Source organism: Rhincodon typus, chromosome 16, assembly GCF_021869965.1.
Source record: "Rhincodon typus isolate 14 chromosome 16, sRhiTyp1.1, whole genome shotgun sequence".
NCBI classification, from domain to species: Eukaryota; Metazoa; Chordata; class Chondrichthyes; order Orectolobiformes; family Rhincodontidae; genus Rhincodon; species Rhincodon typus.
Window position 1 is genome coordinate 60,416,986 of NC_063347.1, and position 22,904 is coordinate 60,439,889.

Genomic DNA, 22,904 nt, shown 5'->3' on the forward strand with positions numbered 1-22,904 from the left:
CATCTAAAAGGATAAGGGCAGAAGATACACGGGAACACCACCACCAGCAAGTTCCCCTCCAAACCATTCTCAATCTTGACTTGGAAATAAATCGCCGATCCTTCACTGTCGCTGGGTCATAATTATGGATTTCCCTCCCTAATAGCATTGAGAGTGAACCTACAACACATTGGTCAGAAGTCACACGACATCAGGTTATGGTCCAACAGGTTTATTTGAAATCACAAGCTTTTTGAGTGCTGCTCCTTCATTAAGTGAACTACAACGCTCCAAAAGCTTGTGATTTCAAATAAACCTGTTGGTCTCTAACCTGGTGCCAGTCAAACACTGACACCTCCACACTACAGCACATGGACTGCAGCGGTTCAAGAAGGCAGCTCACCATCAACGCCTCAAGGGCAACTAGGGACAGGCAATAAATGCTGATCCAGCCAGTGATGCCCATGTCTGAATGAATATAAAATGCCATGGGGTAGAACAGAATTATTTTATTCATTCAGCGATTAGATGATTATCAAGCCTCTCCCAGTCTCTTCTGTCTCGCCAGCACCACACTAGCTCCCTCACTCCTCTCCCTCCACCTGAAGTGCCCCTTGTTTCCTCCCCTTGGAGTTAGTTACCCTGCTAACCAAATGACTCGATAAAGCCCAGGCACAATGGACATGGGGGCGCCCTTGCACTCTGTATGATTCTATGAAGCTTCTCATCTTAATTAATTCCTCCCTCAAGAACATAAGAAATAGAAGGTGTAGGCCATTCGGCCCCTCATGGCTAATCTTCTACCTCAACTCCATGCCCCTGGATTCTCTTATTAAGCAAAAACATGTCAATCTCTTCTGGTATGTACTCAATGTCCATTATACTCAGTCTGCCTGCAGAATTTCAATGTTCACAACCCTTGAGGAGCATAAAGTTTGCCAAATTAAAAATAAAACAAAAACAAGACCATGATTTGTTTGAAACAGACTCTGAGTAACAGCTTAGCAGACTCTAGTTATGTGTAAAAGGATCCTTGCTTCAAAGGGTTTCGAACTGTAGCTGAAAGCATTGACTACTGCATGAATTAAATAGAATACCTTGAGTGCAGTGAGAATCACTCCTAGCCACAACTGTTCATGGCTTACTATAACACATCAGATTGCATTCAGTCCCAAGTTACACCAAGTTTAACTCAAAAAGTTCACTACTGTTATATTACTCAAGATTTTGATTTTTTTTTCGTGATTCACAGGATGTGAGCATCACAGGCTAGGCCTGCATTTATTGTCCACACCCAAATGCCCAGAGGGCAGATAAGTCACCCAGATTGCTGTGGGTCTGGAGTCACATATAGGCCAGACCAGGTAAGGATGGCAGTTTCCTTCCCTAAGAACTACAAACACCATTCCACACCAAGTTTCACAGCCTAAGGCACTAGGGCATGCAATTATGCAACAATTTACAATATTTCACTGTTTACAAAAGGGTAAACTAAACAATTCCTCCCTGGAGGGAGGTTTACAGATTCAGGGTTCGGGATGATCCCTAAAGCCAAGGATCTGAAATAATTTGGAAAACTTATCATTAGCAGTTGGAAATTAGCAGCTTGAACATTTCACAATTTTTGGACATCAGAAAAATGTTGATTCCTATTGAGAGTCTATGCGCGGGACGCAAGATGGACAACTTAGTGAGAACAGCTAATTTTTAAACTTGCAAGCAACAGGACAAAAATAATAAGCTAAAATCAAGAAATTACTCATTCTTCACTCAAGTCCCTGATGTCTATATTTCCTCCCGTCAGGAGCTTCAAAGAAAATTCATACATGAAAGTCTTTTCACAACTTCAAGATGTTCTTTGGCATTTTACATCCAATGAAATATAGAACATAGAACTGTACAACACAGGAGTGGGCCCTTCAGCCCACAATGTCATGCCGAATATGATGCCAAATTTAATTAATCCTTTCTGCCTGCCATTGGTCCATATCCCACCATTACTTGCATATTCAGGTGCTTATCTAAAAGCCCCTTAAATGCCCCTTTAGTATCTGCCTCTACCACCACCCCGGCAGCATGTTCCAAACTCCTACCACACTCTGTGTAAAAAGTTGTCCCTCACATCTCCTTTGAACTTTCCCCCCCCTCAGCTTAAATGCATACCCCTTAATGTTAGACATTTCAACTCTGAGAAAAAGATTCTGACTGTCAACTCTATCTATGCATCATATAATTTTATAGAATTTTGCCAAGTCTCTCCTCAGCCTCCATGGCTCCAGAGAAAACAACTTGAGTTTTTCTAGCTGCTCCTTATAGCTCATACCCTCTAATCCAGGCAGCATCCTGGTAAACATCTTCTGCAGCCTCTCCAAAGCCTCCACAACCTTTCTGTAATGTGGTAACCAGAATTGAATGCAATACTCTAAGTGTGGCCTATGTAATTCTGATGAAGCTGCAACATGACATCCTGACTCTTGTACTCAATTCCCCGACCAATAAAGGCAAGCATGCCATATGCCTTCTTTACCACCCTGTCTACTTGTGTGGCCAATATATTTGGAGAGAAATTGCACCAGACAATTTTTGTATGGCAAGATCCAACAGACAGTTTTAAATGTTGCAGAAGGATAATTTTGGCCAACATATTGGAGAATGCCCTTCCTCCCCCAGTCCTGTACTGAAGTATTAGCCTAGATTTTGTACTCCATTATCTAGAGGGAACATTTCTCTAAAGTGCTCACACAAATTACTGATTATTTTAAATCGTGCCTGGAATTTATTTGCAGCTAAGACCAACTAAGCCTTATTTTCCAAGATTTGAGTTTTTAATTGGCTGCCCTGTTCTACTTCAAGAGGAAATAACTTTTTTAAGCAGCTAAAGGCTCTAAGCAGATTGATTTTCAAAATCCAGCTCTATTGATCTTCAGATCTAAAACATTTCAACATTAGTTCCAATTTCTCTTCACAGATGCTGCCAGACCTACTGAGCTTTTCCAGCAACTTCTATTTTTGTTTCCAAAACATTTCATGCCAGTCAAGACTCATTCAATATGCTGTCAGTGAAATTTCAAAAAAATTCATCCTCCCAGCTCCGTAAGCAAGGTTTACTGAGTACAAAACCATTGACGAGCATAATTGGGGGTCAGCCCTTTCCCATCTTATACAAATGTCTCAAGTTTAAACATCCGTCTTTTATGATTGGCTTTCAAATCAATGCTCAGCCAATGAAAATCCAGCAAGGTGGTGAAATGAAAGTATGACACATTAATTGTAATGGCCGAGACATTCCGATAGGGAGATACTCATTGCAACAGGGTAACCAGGAGGTGTGCCTTGGGTCTATGCAGAAATCCTGAAACAGCCGAGCCTGCAGGAATTAACTGGGAAGTTGAAACTCCTGACAAGCAATCATCTGGCTTCGCTATCTGAGAAATGTCTTCTGGGGTAGAGCTTCAGAAGTTCCCTACTCATCTCAACAGGAAGCTTCAGCCAGACTTTAACCTGCTATCAATCCTAGCTGACTGAAAGATTGGCCATCCCTGACTCATCACTGATCAATCCCCCTCTATCCAACCATCCCTCAGATATCCACAGATACCTGACACCCTCCCTGGTCTCAACATTTCTCCAACCTGAGCTGCAATTCTCCATTGTCCCCAACTTAACAATCTCGTGGTCTGAAACAACTTCCCTCAATCTACCAGAGCCCTACCACCCTATACCTCTCACCCAACTGGCACCCTGGCCCCAGTCAAGCTGGCATCTTACCCCGACCTTGAACTTCTCCTATTTCAATTGTTAACATGCTTTAGGACTTCAAAACCACAAAAACTGTGCTTTCAGCTGATCCTCTCTGCTACCTGCGTGGATTATTGGATTGGACTGGACTGTGCTGCTTCAGCTGGCATGCCTCCTGGCCTGGAAAACTCCTACAAAGGTAGGTGAGTAAGATTTAGCTTGTTCTGGGTCAGAAATAGGGACTCCAACCCACATCAGAAGACTCAGGCCATCATAAGACAAGTCCTTTGGAGTGAGAATTGGATATCACAAGGCTCTAAGAAGGTAAATAGGAGCAGGAGTCGGGCACACAATTCCTTGAGCATACTCTGCAGTCCAGTGAAACCATGCTTTACCTACCTTTGTTTCAACTTCACTTTTCTCACTGTTCGTCATAAGATGAGGATTACCAAAAGTTCAAGAACCTGTGGACTTGAGCTCTCAGGTAAAGAATTCCAAACAAGAAAAAAATTCCTTCTCATCTTGATCTTAAACAGAAGATCCTTTATTTTGAAACTGTACTGCTGAGTTCTAGATACCCCACAAAGAGGAACATCCCTTAGCATCCAACCTGTCAAGTTCCCTGAGAATCTTATTGATTTCAATAAAATCACCACACATTCTTCTGAACTCCAATGAGAACAGGCCCAATCCGCTCAACCTTTCTTCAAAAGCTAATCACTTGGTTGACTTGTGGGATTAAGTGAATTTTCCCTGAGCTCTTTTTAATGCAAGTATATCCCTCCTTACATAAGGAGATCAAAAGTGCTCAGCAGAGTTGTTGCAAGGCATCCTTACTATTAAACTCCATCTCTGTACGTTAAAGAGTCAATCTTGCATTTACCTTCTGAATAACATGCTGCACCTACATGCTAACACGTGTTTCATGTATGACACTGTCAACATTCTTTAGTCTCACTCCATTTAACCACTCTGCTGTTCTATACTTCCCACTGTAGATAGTCCCTCACTCTGACACATTGCATTCCATCAGTCAAATTTTTGCCCACTTCCCTGACCTATCGATATTACTTTGTGTCCTTTTCCCAAGTCGCAATTCTAGCTCTCTTTGTATAGTCTGGAAATTTGGTTGTAATAAATTTGGTCCCTTCATCCAAGGAATAAACACGCTTTAATGTCCCTGGTTTCCAATCTTGAAACTCACTCCATAACAGCACTGTGGGTTTACTTATAGTACATGGATTGCAGTGGTTCAAGAAGGGAGTGTGCCAATACCTTCTCGAGGACATGTAGAGACGGTCGATAAATGCTAGCACAGCCAGTGATGCCCAGACCTCAATGAATATAAGGTTTGTAAACACGATAAGTCACAGCATAAGTACATGTACCGAACATATAAGATGTATTTTTCCTACCTTGGAAATAATTATCAGCCATATCTTGCTATATACGCACTAGTAAGTCTCAATTATTTGCCTCCAAAATGCACCATAATGTTACATCATGAAAAGAATTCTAATAAATTAGTCAAACATTATTTCCCTTTATCAAAAAATGCTGACTCTGCTGGATTTTTGTTTAATGACTTCTGCATATCCTGCCACTCCTTCCTTAATAATAGATTCCACCATTTATCCAAATGACTGATGTTAGCTAATTCTCCTATTGTTCCTGCAAAGCCACCACTTTTTTTGAACAGTGGTGTTAAATTTACAATTTTCTAATCTTCTGGGAGCTTGTTAGAGTTTGAGGAATATGGAACAAATAAGAAAAGCTTTTCTTTTATGTAGCATCTTTAACACAATGAAATGTTGCAAAGTACTTCACAGGGCCTTCTAAAACCCTATAAGACACTGAGTTACATTAGATAGTAAGTCAGGTGGCAGAAAGTCTGATCAAAGAGGCAGGGAGGGCAAGACCACAAAAGGATTTGAAAACAAGGATAAGCATTTTAATTTTAAAATCATTGCTTGATCGACGGCCAATGTAAGTCAGCGAGCACAAGGGTAATGGGAGAATGGGGCTTTGATGAATTAACGCACATGCTGCAGAGATTTGGATTCTGAGATTATGTAGGGTAGAATGTGGGAGCCCAGCGAAGGTGGTGTTGGAACAGTTGGGCTTAACAGTAACTGAGGTGAGGATAAGGGTTTTCAGCGGGAGAAGCTGATTCGGGGATGAATTTGGGTGATATTACGGAAATGGAAATAGGCAAACTTAGTGTTTGGCAAACTCAGGAGGCCAGATGTTCATTTCAGAATCAAATGGGTCACCAAGGTTGCGAATAACTGATGTAACCTCAGATACCCGCCAGAGATGGCTGAAGTATGTAGCCAGGAAAAGGAGACTGAAAAGCTATACTTTCAGCCTTCCTAATACTTATTTGGTGGAAATTTCTGATCATCCAATACTGCATGTCAGGGTCTTAGTCTGATAATTTAGCAACAGTTAGCTTAGTAATACTGAGTTGTGCTCTTTCCAAGTGCCCCTCTCTCTTTTCACCAGCTTATTTTCTAGTATTATTGGGGTGCTTTTAATGTCTTCTGTGGTGAAGTCAAAATTTCTGGCATTTCCTTGTTTTCCATTCATCGTGCCCCAGTCTTGTCCACTATGATAACTTCAGCTACTCTTTTCCTTCTTATATACCTGCCAATGCTCACATTGTCTATTTTTATAGTTGCTGCTAGCTTACTCTCAATGTATCATTTCTCCCTTTTTTTTAAGGTCATCGTCTGCTGGTTTCTAAAATTTTCCTAAGCTTCTGGTCAACCAGTGATCTGGGCAACAGTGTGTGCCTTCCGTTTCAATTTGCAACCATCCTAGTATATTTTTTCTCAATGAATTATGCTGGAGTTGAGAGTTATGAACCATCTCCTTCAATGTCTACCGCAGTTCATCTAACGTGACCTTACACATGCTCCACATCAGCTTTGCGTTGTTTTGTAAATGAGGATTGATAACCACTGGGAGATAGCAAAAACTGCAGATGCTGGAGTCAGATCTAACACAGTGTGGAGCTGGAGGAACACAGCAGGCCAGGCAGCATCAGTGGAGCAGGAAAGTTGACGTTTCGGGTCAGGACCCTTCTTCAGAAGAAGGGCCTTGACCCAAAACGCCAATTTTCCTGCTGATCTGATGCTGCCTGGCCTGTTGTGTTCCTCCAGCTCCGCACTGTTTTATTATCGATAACCACTAGATTTATTTTGCAAATGAGTAGAATACTGTTTTCAAATGTGTAGAAAAGAAAACAAATTATACCGGAAATCTGAACTGTATATATAACAAAAAACACTGGGAACACTCAGCGGGACAGTCAGCAACCATCAAGAGAGAAACAGAGTTAATGTTTCAAATTGAGGATCTCGAAGAGCGAAAGATAGGCCACTGATGGAAACATGAACTCCAGTTCTCTGGATGTGATGGGTGATGCTCATGGTCTCAGCTTGATACAGTACTGACAGAGACTATATGCTTCTGAGCTATATGGTAATTAATTAGTGTGTCCTAAACAACATTTAACTTAGCTTGTTTTTCTCTGGGAGTTAATCTGAAGAAAGCACGCCATGTGCTGACATTTTTATTTATAAAAGGGTAACAAGAGGATTTTCTTCAACTCAAAATCTTGAAGCCTTTGTTTCTTCACTAATCTATTTAGGTCATCATGTCGGTCGAAAAGCTTCTACCGTTTTTATAATCAGCTGCTGAGGAATGAACTCGCAATGTTTTCGTGGTCCCTGAACTCATTTCCATCATGAAAAGAAAATTTGTGCAAAGTGAGATCCTTATCCCCAATCAGTTACGACTGACACTCAGCGAAAAACAGTAATGAGCTCACAAAACCATCATGAACCTGCAGCTTTGAGAGCCAGAGCAAAGTGAGACACAAAATTGTCTCCATGGCAACGGTCTTTTGTTTAAAGTCCTACCAGCTGGGAGAAGTTATGCATGAACAAGTTTAACTATTGCTAGTGTAAATGTGAGTGTTATATGACTACCAAACAAATTAAAGCTTTACTTAAGGTTCAGCAGCTTTTCAGCAGATTATATCAACGTTCCTCGAAGCAAATGAACATGGAAGGCCCAACAGGACTGCTGACACAGAATGGTTCCAATGCTCCTTGTTCTATGCAAAAATGATCTGTAATTGCATAGCACCTCTCACTGGCTTAGCATGCACTGAAGTGCGTTACAGCTAATAAGTCCTTTCAGATGGGCTGTCACTTGGAAATGTGCAACTAATCGCTTTATGGCAAGATCGCAACGTGCTAGTCATTGAATATTCTGCCATTTTTCAATAAACTAAGGATTGAAGGTTAAACACTGGCTCTGACCATAGCAGGCCAGGGAAAAAATCAAGTTCTCCACCTCTTGCTCAAAAATACTGCCCAGAAATATTTAAAGTCAGTCCAAGAGGGCAGTCTGGGTCTCCATTTCACTTCACATGGTACTTTCAATACTGCAGCACCCCACTGCTCTGCACTGGGTGATCAGTTGAGATTATATTCAAGCTGTGTGTTAGTCTCCGTTTAACACAACTTAGTTTTGTTTTCATGAAATGAGACTGGCTTCAAAAGGAAAGTTTGGAACATCCTCCCTTAAAACATTCGGGCAAAACCATCGGAAGGAAATCCGACTTCTTCAGAACAGCATAGAACACAGAACACAGAACTGTACAGCACAAGAGTAGGCCCTTTGGCCCACAATGTTGTGCCAAACATGATGTCAAATGAAACTAATCCCTTCTGCCTGCCATTGGTCAATATCCCTCCAGTCCATATTCATGTGCTTATCTAAAAGTCCCTTACACGCCCCTATTGTATCTGCCTCCACCACCACCCCTGGTTGTGCGTTCCAGACTCCTACTACTCTCTGTTTAAAAATACTTGCCCCTCACATCCCCTTTGAACCTTTCCCCCTCTGGCCTTAAATGCATGCCTCCCCCTAGTATTGGACATTTCAACTCTGGGAGAAAGATTCTGACCGTCAACCCCAGCGATGCACGTCATGATTTTATAGACTTCTATGAAGTCTCCCCTCAACCTGCACCACTCAAGAGAAAACAACCCGTGTTCTTCTTGACTCTCCTTACAGCTCATACCCTCTAATTCAGGCAGCATTCTGATAAGTCCCAGTTCTGGGGAAGGGTCACCGAACCTGAACTTTAATTCTGAGTTTTACTTCACAGATGCTGCCAGATCTGCTGAGCTTTTCCAGTAACTTCTGTTTGAGTAGCATTCTGGTAAACCTCTTCTGCACTCTTTTCAAGGCCTCCACATCCTTCCTGTAATGTGGTGACCAGAATTGAACGCAAAACTCTAAATGTGGCCTAACCAAAGTCTTATAGAGACGCAACATGACATCCTGACTCTTGTACTCAATTCCTCGACCAGTAAAGGCAAGCATGCCATACACTTTATCTACTTGCGTGGCTACTTTCAGGTAACTATGGACTTCAACCCCAAGATCCTTCAGTACATCAATACAGTTCAGAGTCCTGCCATTAACTGTATACTTTTCCTTAACATGCAGCACCTCACACTCACCCGGATTAAACTCCATCTGCCATTTCTCCATCCATATCTGCAACTGATCTATATCCCACTGTATCCTTTGACAACCCTCTCCATTATCCACAAGTCCACCGATCTTTGTATCGTCTGCAAACTTACTAACCCACGCATCTACATTTTCACCCAAGTCATTTACATGTATCACAAACTGCAGAGGTCCCAGTATAGATCCCTGCGGAACATCGCCAGTCACAGACCTCCAGCCTGAAAAATACCCTTCCACCAGTACCCTCCGTCTTTTATGGGGAAGCCAATTCTGAATCCACACAGCCAAATCACCATGGATCCCATACATCATAATTGTCTGGATGAGCCTACCTTGTCGAAAGCCTTACTAAAATCCACATAAACAATATTCATTGCCCCACCCTCATCGATCACCTTCGTCACCTCCTCGAAAAATTGAATCAAGTTAATAATACATGACCTGCCCTGCACAAAGCCTACCGAAGAAGCACAGGGGACTTGACCACAATGCGAGAAGACATTTTCCACAATACAGTGAAATTATAGTTCCCAAATGCAACATCTATGATTTCCCACAGCTGAATGGCAGTGGATACCAGAAAAGAACAGGTTAATACACTGTGCTTTCTTTTTAAACAAAAAAAACAACACAGCAAAGTAGTCAGAAAATACTTTTAATAAAAGATCATTTTAAACTCTCAAGTGATGAGGCATAGGGTTTATTACAGTTTTCAAACCAGTTGATGAAATATTGGCTGAATGACCCTTTCATTGAAGATTATTTTGCCTGTACAAGGGCAAGTAAGAACCACCAGTCTTCTACTCTTACATGCCAGGGCTCTGAAAGGGAAATTGCAGAAGCAAAGATCCAAACAATAGAAATCATGCACTCAGTTCTGACAAAGAGTCACCAGACTTGAAACATTAACCCTGCTTCTTCCCACAGATGCTGGCAGACCTGCTGAGTTTCACGAGCAATTTCTCTTGGTTGAATAGCATGTACTCTGTGACTCTGAGTTTCCAACTAGTTTTACCAACGCGTACAATTCCCCCAGCTCTGCAGCAGCTATGTTTGTTTTTATAGTTCATAGCTGCAATTCACGCAGAAAGTTTAGCTTTCAAAATGGTTACACTTCGAGGTGAATTGCAGGCATTACAAAACTATGACTTTGGGAATATACCTTTACACCACAGTCACATAATCTCCCACTGGCCTGCTAGTTAGGTTACAGTAAACACGGTCTTGATAACAATGATGTAAGAGACATATGATTATCCTTAATCTCAGTTTTTTTTAATCACCAAGATAAAATATGATTGAAAGTACATTGTGATACCAAGGCACTGAACTATTGGCAAAACAGATAATATCTGGTTGAGGTCATAATGTTTTCATCGTGCTGTATTTTTCTTTCACCTCCTCAGTTGAAGGAGTTGATTAATATTTCTGGCTACACAGGAGAAGGGTGCCCTATGCTACAATGTCAATAGCACTGAGCTATTTATCAGACAGGAGAATCACAGTATTGAGCTGCTTGTTATCCACGCTATTAGCACTGAAGGAAAAAGAATAAAAAGAAATCAGTGCAGAAGGGGGCTCTTGCTGCACAGTGGTACTGTCTCCACCTCTGAGCCAGGAGACCTGGGTTCAAGTCCCACCTGGTCCAGAGATGTGTCATAACATCTCTGAACAGGTTGATTAGAAAAAAATTATTAGCATAGAGCTCCTTCCCTGTTATTGCATTGCCCTTAATGGGTTTTGGGTGTAAATTAAGCAATTCACGGAATCACAGAATCCCTACAGTGTGGAAGCAGGCCATTCGGCCCACCGAGTCCACTCCAATCCTCTGAAGAGCGTCCCCACCCAGACCCACATCCCTACCCTATCCATCTAACTCTATATTTCCCATGGCTAACCCACATAACCTGCACATCCCTGGACATTATAGGACAATTTAGCATGGCCAATCCACACATCTTTGGACTGTGGGAGGAAACCGGAGCACCCGGAGGAAACCCACGGAGACACAGCGAGAGTGTGCAAACTCCACACAGACAGACACTTGTGGCTGGAATTAAACTTTGGTCTCTGGCTGTGAGGCAGCAGTGCTAACCGCTGAGCCACCATGCCGCCCTTGGTAAAAATTGGGTGATTTATTGATTTATTCCATTAATGGACGGAAAACAAAAACAGAGGTGATTTAGTGATGTGGAATAAAACATCAGTAGTAAGAGTACTTCTGGATATAAAACAAAATCAGCATAGAAGGGTCTTGTGGTGCAGTGACAGTGTCCCTACCTTTAAACAAGGAGGCTCAGGTTCAAGTCTATCCTGCTCCAGAGTATACCATAACTCGTGAGAACAGGTTGATTAAAATAACCAATAAAAGCTGAAAGAACTGCGGATGCAGTGAATCAGGAACAAAAACAAAGTTGCTGGAAAAGCTCAGCAGGTCTGGCAGCATCTGTGAAGGAAAAAACAGAGTTAACAGAACAGTTCTGAGGAAGGGTCACCGGACCCGAAACATTAACTCTGTTTTTCCCTTCACAGATGCTGCCAGACCTGCTGAGATTTTCCAGCAACTTTGTTTTTGATTAAAATAACCACACTGACATATGCTGTAGATTCAATGGATAGGGATCAAGAGCATAAGAAAGTTGACTGACTCTCCATAACCAAAGGGTACAGAAGATCATGATAGTGTTCATTCTGCTGTGTCAGCTGAGATCACTTTTCTAAATTACATTCGGGGAATTCAACCCCAGTTAACTCTGGTCTACGAGGCTTAAAAAGGAATAAAGAAACGACTTGACATTTATGTAGCACTTTTCGTGAACTCACAATTTCTCAAATCACCTCCCACATCTAATGACGTATCTTCATGCTGCTGGTTTCATGTCAGACAACTGTGCAGGCTTCCACAGAAAGCAATGAAATAAATAACCAAACAAAAATTGCTTAAGTTGTATTGCCCAGAGAACTGTGTGGAAAAAACATGGGAGGGTTTGAAAGGAAAGAAAAAGAGAGAGATGCTAAATAATGTTTCTGTAAACCTATAGTTTGTGGCTCATTGTAGAGATGTCACATGTACAGGGAAAAAAAACTAAATGACCCACACCATCATAAACTAAATATAAAAACTGTGATAGAGTTTAAAGGTGATGAGGAGAGAACAGATAGAAATCAAAGCAGAAAGTCAGCCAAGTTGAAAAAGATGCACAAGTACCCAAAGAAAATTGAATTTCACTCTTCCAATACTTTTTAGGCTGAGGGAGAAGTTTAAGACACAGGTGATTTAAAACTAGGATGTGCACGCATATATGTCTCTATATATAGCCTATTAACAGTTGTAGTGATTTTAAATTAGGTTACTTAAAGAGAAACAGAAATTATTAATAGACACTGAATCTAGCCTGTAATGACTGTAAAACTAGGGCAGGCAGACAGAGAGAGAGAGATAGGATTGTAATTCACCCCTTTTGTAATACTGGTACTGAAATAGAGGCTACAGAACATATGAAGAGACAAAGGATATGTAAACTCATCAGGGATGTAAACAAACTTAGCCAACTTCATTATGGAATGGATAGCTGCAGACTAAATAATAGTGAATGAATAACATTACATTAAACTAAATGGCACAATGCTACCAGGGTTATTTTTAAATCATGGAGTGTGGGGAGCTAATCCCAATTTCACTGCATCAGTCTCACAGGGGCATAAGGGAAATTTAACACAAAATACCACAGTGACAGAAAGTGTGCATATTATTTTAGGTGAGGTTTGATGGGCTAACTTTTAAAAATATTTACAGGCTATGATTCCCCTCAGCAGTTGCCTGAAACAGTTAGCATCAGTACTTCCACTCTCCAGTTCAATTCGTCATATCAAAAGAAAACCTTCTGCAGCCTGATTGCACCACTGGTGATGAGAGGAACTCAACAAACCTCAGACTTTTGTCTTTTTGTGCACTTAGCGTTTTTATTTCAGATCGCGAACATCTACTGTTTTATTTGGTGAATCTAGGCCAAGCACCTGCGACAAAATTGGTCAGGAGGCATTCTTTTGAATCATTTTCATTTTGGGGACAATCAGGTTCAAATTCTTCTGTACTTTGCAAAACTCCATGGAAAGCAATCAAATTTGCAAACAATCATTAACAGGTTTGGGCATTTGTATTGATACTATCCATGTTGGGAATAATGTGATTGTAAGCTTCCTCAGCACATCTCTACAGAATGAAAATTAAACAGAGACAACATAAGTTCTTTCCAAGTCTTTAATATTTGAGAAATCTATTTGGTTGGTTCCCACATTCAAAAAATAAATCCCAAGATCCCAAGTGCATTTAAGTTCTACCATTATCAGACCTGGACACAAAAATAAATCACCTATGAGGTGTTCTTCTTCGTGAGAGAAGTTCTCTTTTCACTTGCCTCGAATTTCTTTTCTTCTTAGGGGAAGGATGGCAAGATTTTGGTAAAACACGTCACCCACTTTCATCCCCAAGCATCAATCTCAAGCTCAAGCTCTCAAAGGTCAAATACAGCCAATTGCAGATTGCTAGTTTTTTGTTTTGTCTTCTAGTTTTTTTAATCCCCATTAATGCAGCTGACACAAGTGTGAATGCTTGATTAAGAGTGATTTTTCTTTTAAACTTCTGCAGTGCTTCCAAAACTGTTAGTAGTGGATTTGAGGCTGTCCTGGATTTGTTCCAGCCATCCAAGCAGAAAGCTTTGGCCCCGATATCTCATCAAAGAACTGAACTGGCCTTGCCCACTGGGCCTACTCGGTTCACTTACCAACCAAAACAGAAGTCAAAGACGCAGCAATCAAATTGGTTCACTCATACAAGTGTATCAAGTGCCAGTCTGAAGTTAAAGGCTCAGACTGTATCCTCTCAATAAAAAGATTTCTTAAATAAGAACTTTATCCTCCAAATGGCAAGCAAGTCAAAGACAGTACGAATGATCGAGGTTGTTTGATTCGGGGTACCACTAGAAGTTGGGAGGTCATGTTGCGGCTGTACAGGACATTGGGTAAGCCAGTTTTAGAATACTGCGTTCAATTCTGGTCTCCCTGCTATCGGAGTGATGGTGTTAGGCTTGAAGGGGTGCAGAAATGATTTACAAGGATCTTGCCAAGGTTGGAGAGTTTGAGCTAAAGGGAGAGGCTGAATAGGCTGGGACTATTTTCACTGGAATGTCGGAGGCTGAGGGGTGACCTTATCGAGGTTTATAAAATCATGAGGGACATGGATAGGGTGATTAGCCAAGGTCTTTTCCCCAGGGTAGGGGAGTCCAAAACTAGAGGGCATAGGTTTAAGATGAAAGGGGAAAGATATAAAACGGAACTAAGGGGCAACTTTTTCACATAGAAGGTGGTGTGTATATGGAATGAGCTGCCAGAGGAAGTGGTGGAGGCTGGTACAATTACAGCCTTTAAAAGGCATCTGGATGGGTACATGAATAGGAAGCATTTAGAGGGATATGGGTCAAATGCTGGCAAATGGGACTAAATCAATTTAGGATATCTGGTCGGCATGGATGAGTTGGATGGAAAAATCTGTTTCGTGCTGTACAACTCTATGACTCTGTGTGTACAAGCATGAAAGCAGGAAGTTGCCAGTTTGCTTCCGGTGACCACTGGGTTAACTGATGAGTGAAGCGACTGGTTCTGACAATTCCTCATCAGTGCCACTGGAGGGTACAGAATGAGGCGGATTTGCTGCTCTTGGCAATAATTGCTGCTGGATTGTATACAAGCAGGTTTGAAGGCAGAGTCAATTGTTTAAAACCTAACAGTTCGTCATCACTCATGTTCTGGGCTCACATCGAAAAATTGGGGCTTGACTGGAACCTTTCTGATGACTATGATCCAAGCACGCAGTGTTTGCAGGAAAGTCGCAAGGTGTGCGAGGGAGGGAAGAACTATTTTGGATACATGTAACATGCAACAGTGTTAAATATTGAGGGATGAGGACACAATACTTGAGACACTGGAGTCTGACAACAGATGAAACTGGAAACACTTGTCATTGGGCAGTCTTTGGGGGAAGCAGAAGAAAGGAGCACCTTTCCTCAGGTTCTGACAAAACCTGAAAAGATGAACTGTCCGATGCTGCCAATGTGCTGCGTTTCTCCAGAATTTTCTGTTTTTATTTCCTAATAGCAAGGTACGTCAACAAAGATAGGGCTTGGACTGATTATCATGGAAATTTCCAGAAGTTGCTTTATTCTAATAAAGATACCCACTTTCAGGTGGTGATGGCAACATCAGTTGTTGTCAAGGAGACTTGAAACCCAGGTGATTTTGCTGCTCCTATGCAAGAAGGATGGAAACAGGACACGTTGACTGATAAGCACAATAGATGCAATAAGAACATTAATCATTCATAACTACTCTCTCCTCTCTCCAGGGTCTTGTCGCCAAACCTACAAGAGCTGGGACTAGTCCCATCGTCTATTAACTATTAACTGCCTACAGGATGATAAGCAAAACCCCAATTTTTTGATGCAACTCACATTTCCCATCACTTGCCAAGATAAACACTTGGGTAAAGTGCCTGGGGCACATATCAGTCTGATAGACCATCATAGCAGCTGTACAAACATTTTGAGTCTTCATCCTGTGGGTACTCAGCTCAGACAATCAAAGGAGAGCAATAGTGAGATGAAAAGAAAAATTCTTATCATCCCTATCCACTTCATCAACCAAACATATTAGACCTGAAGCCAATCGTATCTCTCATCCCATAGCACACCCAACCTTGCGATTCAACCTGCCAAGTGATAATTGCCTTATTCTTGTTTACATATATACTCAGTTAACCGCACATAATCATGCATATGTCTTAGTAGCCAATGCCAATACGGCAATTGCAGCAATTATGAAAATTAAAACTCAGATCAAAAGATTGGCAAGTTGGCCATACAGACTTGATGTACGTATGATGCATGATGCTATGATTTCACCAAGTTTGGTCTATATCAACTTTAATGCTATTGAGGTTAAAAAAAAACTCAGATTTAATGCATTGTATTCTTTTCCTTGTCCAGACCAGATTCCACACATTGATTTCTATATAAAACATGAGTCACAAATTTACTAGAGCACTTTTCTAAGCACTTGTGCTCAGAGGTATTTAAGTCTGAGCCTGTGAGTGCTTCTTCAAGAACACCAATTGGCATTTGAAGCCCATAATCCTTATTGAAGTCGCGATCAACTCTATATGGCTTATTAATATCACACGATTTCAACATTCAGCCACATGGTTGCCAATTGGAATGAAATTCACTGCACCACATATGGCAAGACATCAGAGTACAGTAAAATTGGAGCAACTCAAAGCATTTATAGAGCTGAAATGTGCTGGTTGCAAGCAAACGTCAAGAAGGGTTGACAATTGCATTAGGCACCAAAGGAAAGCGTAGACAACAGATACCACTGCAGAACTCAGTAACATATGGTCTGCAGGGCAAACTACTTTTTATGTAAACACAATTGTTCATTTCATTCAATGTTATTATAACAAACATTTTTTAAACATGCAACATTAGGATCTATTCTTTCAGCAGTCAGCAAAAGTGTTAAAATATCAATAGACTTTTTACGATGTTGTCAACAGACGATAAACAAAGGCTCTTCGATAGACAAAACTATGGGAATTTGCGAAGGAACTTCAGTAGGCTGCTACTGGTCAGATCCCGTACTGGTAAAGGAAACTGTTTACACATAGAATTTACATTCTAAAAGTTTCATAAGTAGAGTCAGGTATTTCAGTTGGTTAGTGCATGACGTTTGACATTGGCAACAGCATGGATTCAATCCCCAAATCAGCTGAAGAAATTCTTGGGACTTGCCTTTTCTACTCAACCCATTCAGATCAAGTGGCATCATAGAATCTAGATCAATAAGCTCTGGGTAATGATAATGTTACATGAGGAGAGGCAGAAAAAGGTTCATGAAGAGTTTAAGTCTCAGCATGAAATTATGTTTAAAAACAACAAGAGTCTAAATGGGAAACTTTAATATATAGGTGAATAGACACCCACAGAGAATGCATGTGCATGAGTGCTTTCAAATTTGATGATATATGATATTCCACAGACGAGAAACATGGTTAGATATTTTCACCCACAATAAGATAAAACTCGAGAACTTAAGCCACGATTCCATCTCATTGGTAACTGGTCACAACGTTTAGTAACATGCAGGACAATGTACACACGATACTTACAGCTTGGGTAATGGTGCTCTTCACTTTGTCACTAAGTATCCCCTCAAACACGAAAGAGTCTCCAAACTTTTCTGCCTGATGGGGAAACAAACAATAATTGACTGTTAACTGCAGCCAAGTTAGGGTCTCGTTTTCTCATTCATTTGCACGCTGCAGTGCTGCCCTGATTGCTTCAAACTTCCAGTCTTGTTTCTAAAAGTCTCAGTCACGTATCGAATACTGTGTTTAAAAAGTTAAAAGATTTGTGCAGTTGCTTTCTTCTGTCCATTTGTGTGAAGGAGCAATCTTTTTGAAACACAGAAGATACTGATTTCACAAGGACTTGAGGAGGTGGATGCTGAAAGGGTGCTTCGCCTTCTGGGACAGACTAGGTGGGGTGGTCACAGTTTAAAAAATGAAAGGGTCTGCCAATTGAGACAAGTTAAAAGGCAATGCATTCTCAGAAGGTCCTTAGTCTTTGGAATTCTACTCCTAGAGTATAGCAGACACAGGTCACTGAACGTTGTTAAGGCAGAGGTATAAAGATTCTTGACGAACGAAAGAGTCAAAGTGTTCTGAGGGGCAGGTTCAGGCCATAATTACATCAACCATGATGTTATGGAATAGCAGAGAAGCTGGAGGGACTGAAAAGCCAACTCCTGCTCCTGATTTTTATATTCATACACCCATTCAACTCCAAAGTTGTCTTCATGCTAATGATTGCACTTGGTGCATTGACATTTCTTCCTCCAACCACTCGCAGGTGGAAACAGGGCAGTAGAAATTCCCAACCTGAGTGCTATTCACAGCTTCTAAAGGCAGCTATAATAATGGGTCTGCACTGTTGACTCAAGCAGTGCCATTGTTGACAGATGTACAATGTACAGGGAATATTATTTGCAGAGCATTGTCTGAAAATTATTAGAGCTTTTAGATGTTGTAACATGCAGGGTGAATAAAGGGGAAGCCCGTAGATTAGTGTATTTGGATTTCGAAAATGCATTCGTTCGAATCATAGAGGTGTACAGCGTGGAAACAGACCCTTCGGTCTAACTCATTCATGCTGACTAGATATCCTAAATTAATCTAGTCCCATTTGCCAGCATTTGGCCCATATCCCTCTAAATCCTTCTTATTCATATACCCATCCAGATACCTTTTAAGTGTTGTTATTGTACCAGTCTCCTCCAAGGTTCCAAACAAGAGCAGCAAATTACTGCAGATGCTGGAATCTGAGCTGTAAACAAAAAATGCTGGAGATCACAGCGGGTCAGGCAGCATCTAGCTGAAGCTCTGGTGAAGAGTCACCTAGACTCAAAACTTTCTCTCCATGGATGCTGCCTGACCCGCTGCGATTTCCAGCATTTGTTGTTTTCAGTCCAAACAAGGGGAGACTGAACAAGTTAAGATCATACAGCATTGTGGAGTGATGTATTAGTACGGAGACCAGGATTGGCTGATCATCAGGAAACAAATTTGGGATAGACGGGTCATGCTCAAGTGGGCAAACTCTAACAAGTGGAGTGCCATAGGATCAGTGCTGGGGGCTTAACCAACTGCAAACTAAATGAATGGAGGGGCTGATTGCCCTGCCGTCCAATTCACAACGCTTCGCGGTTAGGTTAGAAGGCAAGTCATGCAAGTACAAATTGTCTGCAAATGGATGGTTGAGGGAGTTGGAAAAAAAAAGAAAATAAAATTGCAAATGGAGTAGAATAAGGTAAAATGAGAGTTTGTCCACTTTGGCAGTAAGAATGGTAAAACAGAACATTATTTAAATAGGGAGAGACAGCAGAATGCTGCACCGCAGGAACCCGCATGTTCCCCATGAATCACTAAATATCAGCATGCAAGTACAGCAAGAAATAAACAGCGTGGTGGCCTTTACTGCATAGGGGGGTAAGGGAGGGCGGTGAGGGCAATGGTGTATAAAATTAGAGTAGCTTTGTTATAACTGTACAGGGCATTGGTGAAACCATAACTAGGGTACTGTGTACAGATGTGGCCACCTGACTTAAAGAAGGCATATACTTGCACAGGAAGCAGTTTAGAGAAGGTGCATTAGGCTGTTTCCTGAAATGTTGCCTTATCGGTTAGCATTGGACAGGTCGGACCTATACTTGGACAAAGAAACAAGAATTAATGTTTCAAGCCTAACGTGGCTCTCCACAACTGAAGAGGCTAAAAACTGAAGACCTTTCAGTTCTGAAGACTCATACTGACTCAAAACATCAACAGTTCTGCTTTCCACAGATGCGACAAGACCGGAGTAAAAAGCATAAAATACTGAAGAAATTTCAAATTTCCAGTATCTTGCTCATATTGGATCTATACTTACTGAAGGTGAAAGAAAGAGAGTGATCTTGCTGAAATAAACAATTACATTAGGGTAGATGCAGAGAGGATGTTTCCCCTCAGAGGGGAATAAAGAACTAGGGGATACAGTTTAAACATAAGTGCTTTTGGATTTCCAAAATGCATGTGTTAAGGTAGCCATACAAAAGTTGACTGAAGTGAAGAGCATATGGTATTATGCAGAGGAATAGATTTGAAGAGGAACAACTTCTTTGAGGATTGCTAATGTTTGAAATTTTATTCCCAGTAACCAGTGGAGAGTAGGTCATTGATTATATTCAAGGCTAATTAAGACAGATTTTTGATCAACAAGGGAATCGAAGATTATTGTGGGGCAGGGAGGAAAGTGACTTAAAGCCACAAGTCAACAATGATTTGTTGAAAAGCTCCTTTTTTCTCATATTAGCATCCCAATATGTTCAGACTTAACATCATACCTTACTGTACAAGTGTAACACTTTATCTTCCTTCACTATGTGATGATATTATCATTGTTGCCAAAGACCATATCTTTTTATCTTTGTATTTTTGATTGTGGACTGAAATGGGGAAAGGATTGGTTTAAAAGCCAAGACAGTTGAAAGATTACTGCATTTTTAAAAAGCAAGTTACCGAGTACATAGAATGGTCTATGAATGGAGATTTGTCTAGCAACGAGTAGCTGATTGGTCTGTGAAGTGGTGACCAGTTGTCAATAACAAAGATTTGCCTGTCTGCCAACAACTATGTAATTCACTCCCATGTTGCTGAACAACCTGTGGATCCCAATGTTTGGTCATAAGTATTACATTCGGTATAACAATCGGGGCAGGACTTATACAAGGAATGGTAGGGCCTTGGGTAGTGTTGTAGAACAGACAGATCAAGGGGATTGAGGTACATAATTCTTTGAAGTTTGTGTCTCATATAGACAGGGTGGTTAAGAAGGTGTTTAGCATGCTTTCCTTCATTGCTCAGTCCTTTGAATATGAGTTGAGAAGTCATGTTGAGATTGTCCAGAACATTGGTGAGGCCTTTTCTGGAGTACTGTGTCCAGTTCTGGTCACCCAGTTATAGGAAGGATATTATTAAGCTAGAGAGGGTTCAGAAGAGATTTACCAGTATGTGGCCAGGTATGGAAGGTTGGAGTTATAAAGAAAGGCTGAGATATTTTCCCCTGGACCGTAGGAAGTTGACGTTTATAAAATCATGAGGGGTATAGGCAGGGTTAATAGTAGGTGTCTTATCCCTAGGATGGGGGATTTCAAGGCTAGGGGGTATATTTTTAAGATAAGGGGAGAAAGATTTAAAAAAAAAAGACATGAAGTACAAATTTTTACAGAGCGTGGCTGGCATATAGAATGAACTTCCGGAGGAGGGATACGGGCCAGGAGCAGGCAGGTGGGACTAGATGGGGATTCTGTTCGGCATGGACTGATTTGATTGAAGGATCTGTTTCTGTGCTGTAGGACTTTATGTCTCTAAGTCAACAGACCTCTGGAAGAGAGGGTGTTGTTTTTGCTCTGCAGTAGCAAGGACCTCAAGACTGAAGAGAGCTAATGCATTTCCCCTCATCAGTTGATTCTTATCTTTGACTTTCAATTATTAAGTCAGAAACCTGGGAACCAGTCACCCTGTGCCTACTACAAATAAGTGAAAATATCTGGAGAAGGAAGATCAAAAGCAAAGTTATGATCAACGAAAGGATCATCTCAACAAACCCTGAAGAGGGTGACCATTACACTGTCTTCCCAGCCTTTTCCCCCATTTTTATAGAGGGGTGTGAAGAGGGGGGGGGGGCGGGTTATCAGTGGGTTACAGTTTTAATGAATTATATAAAGGATATTTCATAAACATTTCTGTAGTTACTCTATTCATTTGTAAACCATAATTCTTGTTAAGTATAGAGGCCTAGTTCATGCTCTGTTCGCTTGGATCTAAAATACGGGTAATTTGGGGAATTCTGCCAACGTTTTAAAATGTTTAACTTTTGTAACGATTCTGGAAGTAGCTGCTCTCGATTTCCAGCCTGCTACCCTAGTGAGGTGCAACAGACATTATAACGGGACACTTTCAGCTGCTGTAACTGCAGTTGAACATACGATGGGGTTTAGCAGAGGTCAGGAGGGAGCCCACTGTCAGTATGCTGGTGGTCACATGGAAAAAACAGGAGATATTGTATTGTGTGAAGAAAGCAAAGAGTTACAAAATACTGCTTCAGAGGACGAGAGGGGAGGATTCGTAAGCGACTGTGTGATAAGAGGACATTTATAGAATGTAGAGAGAATAAACTACAGAATATGAACAGCAAAAGAGACAAGGTACAATCAACGGTCCATGGGAAGGTCTTGTTAAAGTGTTATTATTTTCAAAGAGAGATGTATAGAAATTTGCGTTGACCTCAACCATTGCGCCTATGATAGGCTAGGACTGTTCATGTGAAGCTTTTCAATAGAAACCCCCAAAGAATGACAAGCAAGAAACCCAAGTAGCTGGTGGGTATGACTATGCAATAGTGGAGAGGTTACCAATAAACCAATAGGATCATATTGTCAGCTCTGGCCCTCCAGAGTTTACACATGCGGATCCCAAACAAAATGGTTAGTTTTTTTAAAAAATTCATTCATGGTGCTGGGCCAGCATTTATTGCCTGTCCCCAGTTACCCTTGGGAAGGTGCTAGTTGAGTCGTCTTCTTGAACTGCTGCAGTCCACGTGTTGGAGGTAGACCCATAATACCCTTGCACCAGATTATGCCAAACTATAATCCAGTCATACTTAATCGAATCCCATTGCATGTGTGACAACACTGTGGCTTAAAAAGTGTACTTGTTCTGGTTTCTTTTAAGAGAGAGATTGAACAAGAGGCACTGAGTATTCTGAGAAGATAAACAACTAGCGAGGCCATGGTTTTTTTCTTAAGTTGAAACAAATAACCAGCCTGGATGGCAGCATCCAGGTGATGTAGAGGAGGCCACAACAGAACAGCTGATGCAGTATACCACATTAGCAGATGTGCAGGTGAACATCTGCTTGATGTGGAAAGTCTTCTTGGGGCCTGGGATGGGGGTGAGGAGGGAGGTGTAGGGGCAGGTGTAG

The 22,904-nt window shown here is 41.2% G+C and overlaps 1 protein-coding gene across 2 annotated transcripts in view; it reads right to left on the reverse strand.

The window, feature by feature from the left end:
* Positions 1–10,064: 10,064 nt before the first annotated feature.
* Positions 10,065–22,904, reverse strand: part of LOC125485119 (formylglycine-generating enzyme-like) — a 29,210-nt gene continuing 16,370 nt past the window's right edge. The window contains exons 3-4 of one of the 2 annotated variants that reach the window (XM_048606394.1): positions 17,495–17,569; positions 10,065–10,094 (exon numbers count right to left, since the gene is read on the reverse strand). In XM_048606394.1, coding sequence (XP_048462351.1) covers positions 10,080–10,094; positions 17,495–17,569 — 90 coding nt within the window. In that variant the 3' untranslated portion in view covers positions 10,065–10,079. Of the gene's footprint in view, positions 10,095–15,468; positions 15,577–17,494; positions 17,570–22,904 lie in introns of those variants that run through there. The other variant, XM_048606393.1, reaches the window with a different exon arrangement.